General features: G+C 36.3%; 1 protein-coding gene across 1 annotated transcript; it reads right to left on the bottom strand.

The window, feature by feature from the left end:
- LOC18094000 (uncharacterized) lies at positions 1–8,199 on the bottom strand. Its single transcript, XM_006368150.3, has 9 exons — positions 8,016–8,199; positions 3,842–6,967; positions 3,656–3,736; positions 2,559–2,711; positions 1,511–1,674; positions 1,267–1,414; positions 990–1,112; positions 678–765; positions 1–379 (listed from the first exon to the last, which is right to left on the bottom strand). Exons 2-9 carry the CDS (start codon positions 6,854–6,856, stop codon positions 201–203), a joined length of 3,951 nt encoding a protein of 1,316 aa, XP_006368212.3. The 5' UTR covers positions 6,857–6,967; positions 8,016–8,199; the 3' UTR covers positions 1–200.
- Between the last annotated feature and the right edge of the window lie 1,750 nt (positions 8,200–9,949).

Here is a 9,949-nt window from a genome sequence, read left to right as displayed (position 1 = left end):
TCAAATTTGAAGTTTGTATTTACTATTGACAAAAATAATAGCTTTACATTAAGTTTAATTTCTCCAAGAATTTCTCCATGTTCCTGCACAACACAAAACTCTACACACAACCTTTTATGAAATAAATAGAAATAAAATCTTATGATTGTATTTCATGACAATTGGCCAAAAAGGCATAGCAAAGGGATTGACAGGCATCACTACTTGGGTATCTGTTTAGTTTGACATGCTGCTGACATGACACGTAAGCGTCTGGTAATCTCTGTGAATGATGGACGGGCCAAGGGATCGGGTGCCCAACACTGCTCCATTAGCAATCTCCATTCAGAGTCACAAAAGCTCGGTACAGGTGGTCTCAGAGTGTTATTAACTATGCCTCCTGCAAAGGAGAGGGTACACAGCAAAACAACAAAGAGACATGTGAATAACAAAGCAATTCCAGTATCAATAAGAAGTTGTGTGACACATTTATCGGCAAACAACAATTTATAGAAGAGGTTACAACCCTCAAACCAATATTCCTAAACTCTTAAAAAAATCTAAAATACAGAAAAAAATTGGATAAAGAACATGGAAGGCCCAAACTTCAGCACCTGCGGAACATATTATCACGCTGTGTGCAATGGTTGATCAAAAGTGTAATACTCTGTGATGTAACAAGAATGTTTCATACATACCTATGATTGCTCCGTAATGCATATTGGCATAAGGCTCTTCACCAGTGAGAATCTCCCATAAGACAATGCCGAAAGAGAACACATCAACCTGCCAATAAGTGAAGAAGCTACAAGCATTAATTGCATAATTACTGTTGTGAATTGACCAGGAGAAACAATATGTCGAAACTCATGTAACAAAGTCTCATGTCCTTTTTATAAGCGTCTTGATAACTTGCCTTGCTTGAAGGGAAAAAAAAAATCATGGTAAACAAAATCTGACAGGGATGTAAATATTCACTTCAGGCAACATGGAAGAAATTTGTTACTTGCCTTTTCAGAAACCTTACTGCTGCTACCATTCAGGAGTTCTGGAGCCATCCATGGAAGAGTTCCCCTTACACCACCAGTAACCAAGGTATTCCTTTTGATTTTTGACAAACCAAAATCACCTACCTGCAAAAACAGAAGCATTTATGTTAAACATTAGATTCGCTAGACCACCTTGCTGCTTGCTAAGTAAATAAGATTTCAGAAATCAGGCTGTTGGATAAGAAACATGTATCATCATAAATGGAAACTACTCAAACAGCAACAGTATCACAGTTACCTTGCAAATAGGTCGTAAAGGATCTTTCAGGTTGACAAGCAAGTTGTCACATTTCAAATCAAAATGCACAATGTTCTTTGAATGCAAATATTCCATTCCAAAAGCTGCATCCATTGCAATAATGAGACGCTTACGATGATCAAGATGCCTAGACATTCATGAAGGTTAGATTAAACAACAACGACGCTAACAGAGAGTGAAATGAAAACAGTACAGCATCCACAAACACATATAGAGATCTTACCTGTCCTTGCTAAGTAGAACATGTCTAAGAGAGCCATTTACCATGAACTCTGCCACAGTGGCAAGTGTTCCTCCGGGCCCATCCTGAACCACTCCATAAAATGCAACTACATTGGGGTGGTGAAGCTTTGAGAGAATTTCAGCTTCACGCCAGAACTCCACGGTCTGAAAAAAATATAAGCACTGTTTATGGATGCAGAATGAGACAAGTATGGAACAGATCCCTATTCTTCTTGATATTCTGGCAGATAGTTTACCATGTTGATCAACTTGCACATAATTGTGTAAAACTCCACTCATGAAAACCACACCCACTCTGTTCACTCACGTGAAAAAGAACCTACCCTTTACCAGGCAGTATGAAAGAAAATTCTCGTTTCTTTCATTTAACTGAAGGTTACTGAAACACTACAGCAGCAGCTGCATCAAGCTAAAAGTTAAGACATTCAAAGTATCTGAGATGGATCGCATTCAAGCCTTCTAATCCAAATTTGATCTTGGACACAAAAAATAAGGTTTAACAACTGCTTTATTATTTCCTTACTTACAAGTCAACCATTTACATGCTTAATTGTTCATAACAAAAAGTCAATAGAATGAAAGTCAGCTCACCAGTCTTTCTTGTTTTACATCTATTCTTAGTCCTAAATAGAATGTAACAATGGAGGGTAATATGTAATGTTTACAGTATTTTTTAGATACAAATGACTTTTCTTGTAAATGAGGATGTACACAAGGCTACTCTAGTCTTGTCCAGTTTGAAATGATCTTATAAGCTCTTATAATCAAGGAATTGACTTGATTATTAGATTATAGTTTATAAGTTCATAAAAGTTTTGAGAAATACAGATGTGCTAATTCTTTGATCCCAGTTAGTAAGAGGGATCTTGAACTAATAAATAGTTCTAGAAACTAAAAAATGAAATATTGGGCAAATTCCAATCGGAAGTCTCATTGATAATCACATGTAAAACTGCCTTATTTACAAAAGTCAACTATTTTCATGCTTAATTTCAATTAAAAAATCAATAGAAAGAACGGAAGCTCACCAATCTTTCTTGTTCCGATGAACGGCCTGTGAAACAGCTCTTTTTTATACGCTTAATAGCAACATCCGTACCCCTCCATTTTCCATGATAAACAGTACCAAAAGTGCCAGACCCCAATTCTTTCAACTCTTCCAAGTCTTCATTTTTTATGATCTGTGATGACAAAAAAATTATACAACTAAAAGAAATCCTCAATGACAGCTCCAATAATAATGAAGAAAGGTAGGGAGTCTTAAAAAAAATAAAAATAAAAAACATCCAATATAATGCATGACTAGCAAGTCACTAGATGTCTCATTATGCATCTATATGTGCAAAAAAGTGAATGAAACAGCAGGAATTCGAGTCCACTAGGTCATTCAAAAAGAATGTCTGGATATGCCAAAGTGATTCCGAGTAAGCATGAGACATCATATTGTTTCATATAGTTTTATTCATAATTTAAACTGCGTAGGACTTCTTGAAATGAGTTTGAAAATGCAGAGCATCACCGTGGAACAAAACACCAAAATTCTCTAGTCAAACATTGCCAGTGTTTAGGTTGCATGTTACTATATCCACTACAGTGAAGAAAGCAGTGTCAGGAGGGAAACACAACCCGTGTTACTTCACATTTGCCACCCCAGAAACAACACCTCCAGTTGGTTGAACTGTCAACCATGGGTCTCACCCTCATGGAGGGAAGTGGGTGGTGTAAAACAGTCCATTTCTCCTTTTCATTTCTTATTGTTTCTGCAAAAGAAAACAGAGCAGATTCTAGATACAAGTTTTGCATTTCCCCCTCCTGGAGGGCAGTAGGTGGTGCAAAACAGTCCATTTCTCACTTACAATACTTATTTTCTCCTTTTCATTTCTTATGGTTTCTGCAAAAGACATCAGAGCAGATTCTAGATACAAGTTTTGCATTTTCCAGTCCAACAATGCTTTATCAATACTCTTCTGTTCAACTACAATAGTACCTTGGAAACTAATGAGATTTTCACATGAGAATTTCCAAACAATAATCTAATAAAATGTAAAATGAGTCTGCAACCAACAAAATTTTCAGCTTCTGCACATGGCACAGCCATAGTTTAAGGAAAAATGAAAGAAATTACCTGCAAGGTGCTAATATCAAACTCTCCTGAGGAAAGGTCAACAAGATGTGCACCGGTGTTTCGAATGTCCAACTTCCCACCCTGACAGCATTAAGAAAATCAGAATGTCTGGTGAAATGATAGCAAGAAGGTAAAGACACTTCGATTATCAAACAGATGAAACAAAAAAAAAACTCATCAAAGTACCTCATACTCTGATTCTGGTATTCTAGCATTCACCCCATCCAATTGCGCACTCTCAGTTTCCTTCAGCTCAAAATGACCATAATCTGCATGGGAATCCATGGTGTTCAGCCCAACAACACCAGATGTCTCTTGTTGAACATCTTCCTCAATGTGAGGCAAGGCAACTCCATCAGACCTTAAAGGTGGATAACTATAATCAATGAGCGTCCCTCCTTCATCATTTGTAAGGGAGGATAAGTAACCCAAATGGTCTTGGTCTATAAGGGAAACATCTTTCCTAACAAACTGATCTTGCAATTTCCGAAAGTAAGACCAGTGTTTCGGATCATGATTCTCCATGTTCAAGCTCAAGCCCGCTCCATCAACAATTGGACTGACCACATTCTCATGGATTTTGGCTTGTGAGAAAATATCAGAGAGGATATCAGGACGAAACCGGTCATTTATATCGATTCGTATGTCTTTCTTCTCAAGAGTGCCAACACCAATGCTGGGATCCCCCTCAGATACAGCTCTCACTGGGCTCTCTGTCCATGCCAAAGGCTGCACATTCACCTTAGTGTTGTTCCCATTATTATTGTCAGAAACAGTCTCAGTTCTTTCAAACTCTGGAGGCCCCAAAGCAGGATCTTCTGGGTGCTTACTGGAAGTTCCCTGACTTGCTGTTGGATGTGTCAACCCAACTGTTTCGTTATCATTGATAGAGAGATCAGTATAGTTGCCTTTAACCTGGAAACCTTCATAATCATCCACTGGATTAAAAACAACACGTCTTGAGTCAGATTTCTGCACATTTGACCCAAGACCTTGAGCAATGCTGGGATTTACTGTACCGATGTTATCAGCAAATTCTTTATACTTCTCAAACTGTGCAAGTCCATCTTCAACAGTCTGAGGTTTTGCATAACACAATTTTGCAGATGGGTGGGACTGGTCAGTCTGGGAAGCCACATTTCCTTCGTGCAACTTATCAATTGATTCTATAAGTGGTTGAGAACAACCAGAACGTGCTTGAGTTATTAGAATCTGAGGATCAGAGGAATCCTCCGATTTTGACAAGCGATTTAATTCTGCCTGCTCCCTGGGAATTCGCTCAGAATGAAAAACCCGATGAGGAGCCACAGATGGTTCGAGGTAGCTAAAATCTGTTGGATCAGCCTCAGAACCCCCATATCCTGGGGCAAATGGATCACCAGATGAGTGAAAATGGTCATCCCCATTATTCTTTATCCCTTCGGTCACAGTTTCAGTGGACATCGAATTCAGTACAGGTTCATGGGGGCTTTTATTATTTTTCATAAGCAGCAGAGGTGATCCTACTTCTGGTGTTGAATTGGCAACCAATACTTCTTCTCTAGAAGTATAATTTGGAATGGAACTATCATATGGATGCAAGGAAACGGTATCATTTTCCACTGCCTGAATTTTAACAGTTTCATTAAGCTTCTGGAATGAATCATCTCGTTTCATTTTCAATTCCTTTATTCTTGCCTCCTTATCCAGAGTTTGAACTTTCTCAGGTTCATTTATTTTGTGTCCTGAGCTCTCTCTTTTCAGTTTTGCATCCTTTACAGATGCTTCTGCATTTTGCACATGAAAGCCATTGTACGGTTTCTCTTCTGCCAAAACCCCCTGTTGAGTTGGATACATGCGGAAAGGCACTCCCATTAGATTTTCCCCAACCATTGCATGGATAGGGAGATGTGAGCCAAAACCATACTGAATTGGGCCCGACAATGGATTGGTCCCCTTTTCATCCATCTGAAGGAAGCTCTCCATAGGTTGCATGGAGGACACTGGATGCTGGCTGGCATCTCCATGATGCATCTTCTGGCCATGGTAAGGCTGTGAATTAGATTCATGGGCACTAGATGAACTCGTCAGTGCTGGTTGAGAAGATTGGGTTGTTGAAGGCAGCATATTAACAGCTGAAGATGGAGCATTACTTCCAGTTAATTGAGCTGCAACTCCACTGCTGCCCCTCTCAACATTAAGACTGAGTAACTCATCCAAATTGTTCCCTGATGCGCTTACCAGATTAATTGAATTCTTCCTTGAACCCAAGTCCATACCATTTACAGCAACTACATATTGAATCTCAGAATTCTCACCCTCTCCACTTCCCAGGCCAAATTGGGAGTCCTCTAGATCATTGCTAGAAAACAAGAACATCCTAGGCTTCTTCGATCCCCCATCTTCTGATACATTGCATTCTTCCATCATGTTCTGAAGATCCTCATCACAGGATACAGAAACCAAAGCGTCAAGATCTTCACCAGGAAGTTGATATTTTATAGTGTGAGATTCATTGTAAATTGCCAAAGTTTTCTGCATAAGCTCCTGCCAAGAAATATTCTTGCTTATCCGGATAATGCGTGTTTCACCCCCAACATATCTCAGCTTTCCATCACTCGGACGAGGCAAAATTGTACCACCGAAGCTGCAGAGAAACTTCACCTTTGATGATGAACTATCAGAGGCTCCTGAAGATGTATAACCATGAATTCCTCGACTGCTGTCATTTCTTGATGAGGTTCGTGGTACCGGTCGGACAGGATCATAATAACTTTGGTCTTCATGCACAGAAGATCCCTTCCGGTCAAACTCCTGGTTCCGGGCTTTTTCTACTGTGCTTATCGTAGAGATGTCAGGCCCACTTTCCGAACCCGTATGAGATATTCCCAACATGCCCTTTAGTTCCATATAGCTAGTTGTGCTATTAGGATCAACGTAAGCATTTGGAAAGAGCTGTTGCCTGGGGTTCACCCTCTCCCGCATAAATTCAAGAGCGAATTCCTCACCAGTCTGAATGGAGTAATTTAGCACAGGCCTAGCTCCAATTGACATGTTGTAGTCAGGAGGTCGCATGTTAGTATTAATATTAGCTGATGGATCATGAAAAAACCTTTGGTTTACAGACCCCAGCCCTTCATTTCTAGCTTCCATGTTATTATATCGAACTTGTTCATAGTTTTTCTGCTGATCTGTCATGCCTTTCCCCAGATTCCTGTCCATTTGGGTCAACTGCACCAGTAAGGCAAGCCAATAGTGCCATATCAGTACAGAATCGCTTGTATGGGCAACCACAAACTTTGTTTGCAAGATGACATCTTTGCAGGAGAAAACCTGAAATGGGAAATAAGCTCTTGCTAATAAGAACTACTTGGTTAATTAGAAAGCAAAATGCCTAGCATGAGCACTCTTTAGGAAAAGAAAATATTTGGAGCAACAAGACAAAAAATTTCAATCATCTTAAACAGAAACAAACACATGATCAAGAGCTTATTTAGTATCAAATTTCAGTAAGTTTTACAGGAAAGCTCCCCGGTGATGGCAGAGCTGCACAAAGTAACATGAAATAGATAGATCTACTCACTTAAAAAAAAAGAAATAAAAGGCATTAATTTACACAAAAAGAATACAAATATGCATGCCTTAGGACAAAGATGGATCTGCTTTAAGAAAAATCGTGTGGAGTTTGAAGGTCATAAGATTAGCAGGTGCTGCATTTCCATGTCCTTAGCAAAGCGGACTTAATATTAAAAACTTGTAATCTCGTTACTTTTGCTTTCTTTTCTTTGTGGCCAAACAAATAGAAAAGTACCAGTTACATTCAAAAATCAAAGTAGCTTCCACTAAATTACTACATCTCATTGTACTATGAATCAATCAAATGTTAAAAACACCACTTAGACAACTCATTACATAATAATCACACAAAAAAAAAATGCTTAATTCTAAAATTCCAGATGGACAAAAATACAATCTTTACACGGGAAAAAAAAAGATTGAAAGACAAAAATCATACTTAAACAATTAAGTTATTTAAATCCACTTGAAAAAACCTGATCATAAATAAAAGACTGGACGGTTGCTTTTGAAATTAGGACTAACACAATAATAAACATCAAACCCTAAAAAAAACTAGCAAAATTGAAATCAGACCAAAGAAGTAAACTTTAGACTCTTAAGAACCCTAAACTCAATACAAAAAAAAACCCACATGGAATCCTCACTCAAAAGCCCAAAACTCACACTGATTACACCTCAACTCACCAGAAGAAAAAACAAAACAAATTATAAACTAATCACAACCACAGCTTAACCAAATGAAAAGGATTGAAACTTAGAAGAAAAAAAAAGAGTGGATGAGAAGCGAAGAAATAAGAAGTACCAGAAAATAGAAGCAATGACCGTAAAAGCTTAGGCAGCAGCCAGAGTCAGAGCTCTCTTGCTTTCTCTCTCTTGATTTTATAGCATGTTCTACTTTTTTATTATTATTATTATCAATTGTTTTTGTGCGTGTAGATGTTGCTAGATCTATAAATTTTGTTGGCTTTTTCTAATATTAATTTTGTGATTTTCTTGGGGTTTGGGGCAACTGTGTACTGATGATTTTTATCTTAAAATAAAAAAAGTCGGTATTTGCGGAGAGGTTAATGAAGCCCACGCGTGCGTGTCGACTACGTTTTTTACCACGGAGCCGTGTTTTGCTTAGTTGTGTAGGTCCCACTTAATAGTTAGCTTAGCTGGTGGTTCTCCCTTCAGATTTGGATGTGAGAATTCCAGGAACACCCTTTTCTCCTTTTTCCTTTTTAAAAAAAAAACAAACAACAGTATTTTATTTTATTTCATTTGTTTTTTCATCCCTTGAAAACGAATATGAGAAGGGACCTTCTGGCGAAAAATATCCGATTTCTTCGCGATGAAAATGGAGGTTACAAAGGCTATAAATTATTTTTTTATTAAGAAGTATATTAAAATAATATTTTTTATTTATTTTTTAAATGATTTAAAAATATAAAAAACAAAAATTAAAACAAAAAATTCAAAAACATTTTTTTTACCATAAAAACAAGGAAACTCGTTAAATTGGAAGTGGAGGATGAATCATCTACATGTAATTGATTATCATGCATCTACAAATTCTCAGGTGTTTATCTCTGATAAACAAGCGGTCGACAAGTTCAATTTATAACCCAAATTTAATAGTTTTAAATCTAATAAATTTTAAATCGACTAAATGCATATCAATCTTATAATGCAAGTAATGTGAAATGTGTATATTCATTTTTATAAAAATTTATATAATTAGCACTTGAATGAATTCTTAAGAACCGAGTTTTCATTTACTTTGTATTTTAGACTTATTGATTTATTTATTAATTTATTTTTTCTTGATTGTTGATGATCTTCGTATAAACATGATTAAATTTAATCTCAATTAAAAATATTATTAGTTTATTTTTATTTAATTGTTATTATCAAACTATATAAATATCAATATGCGACTGCGCGGCAACATGGTTATCAACTTACCTAACAAAATTTAGTGACATTGATGAGATAATGTTTATCATGTCTTAAGTGTTTTTCTTGGAAAAGTTTAACATGCCGAGCAAATTTTAAAGAAAAAAAATAAAAGAGATCAATAAGTACCTGAATTTCAATAATTAATCTCTTAAAAAAAAGAAATTAAAAAACCAACTTGCCAAAAAGATGTTGTAGACAAAGCCAAGGAGTAAAATATATAGACGATAGTGACACCAGATGATAGATGGCGATAACAAGAAAAAATGTGATGATAAGCAACTGAGGCAGATGAAGAAAAAAAAAGCTACGAGAGATAATTGCATAAATTAAAAAAAAAAAAAAAAAACATAAAAGGGTTCGACGGACCAAAACTTGATGTTCGTGTGTGTAGGGTGTCAGCTAAAGAAAAGAGAAACTAACCGCTCACCAGTAAAAAAAAAACAAAACCCAACAATAGAAGCTCTCTAAAAAGGTGAAATAAAAAAAAAATTATTTTACCATATTTTTTTTATAAATGCTAAAAAAATCTAAAATATTATTCATTATAATAATGTTTTTTTACTAGTTTTTTTTAAAATCTATATTTTTTAATTTATTTTTTATAAGATTATTTTGGCCTCATAACTCGTATCAAGAGTTTTGGGAGTTTATCTGAGTTGATTTAAGTTATTTTTTTAATTGATTTTTTTTCAATTTCATGCTTTTATATTTGATTGATTGAGAATCGTCCGAGTTGTGTTGAGACCCATCAAGTCATCTGGGTCATTTCAGGTTGTTAAAATAGTTATGTGTTAA

The sequence above is a fragment of the Populus trichocarpa genome, chromosome 1 (genome assembly GCF_000002775.5).
Source record: "Populus trichocarpa isolate Nisqually-1 chromosome 1, P.trichocarpa_v4.1, whole genome shotgun sequence".
Classification (NCBI taxonomy): Eukaryota; Viridiplantae; Streptophyta; class Magnoliopsida; order Malpighiales; family Salicaceae; genus Populus; species Populus trichocarpa.
This window is presented reverse-complemented; position numbering and strand designations above follow the sequence as displayed.

Coding starts and splice junctions, on each gene's coding strand:
- LOC18094000 (XM_006368150.3), bottom strand. CDS start 6,856: ATGGACAGGAATCTGGGGAAAGGCATGACAGATCAGCAGAAAAACTAT. Junction 1,415..1,510: donor GTTCTACTTAGCAAGGACAG/GTAAGATCTCTA, acceptor ATGAATGTCTAG/GCATCTTGATCATCGTAAGC. Junction 766..989: donor GCAGTAAGGTTTCTGAAAAG/GCAAGTAACAAA, acceptor ACTTATTGGCAG/GTTGATGTGTTCTCTTTCGG.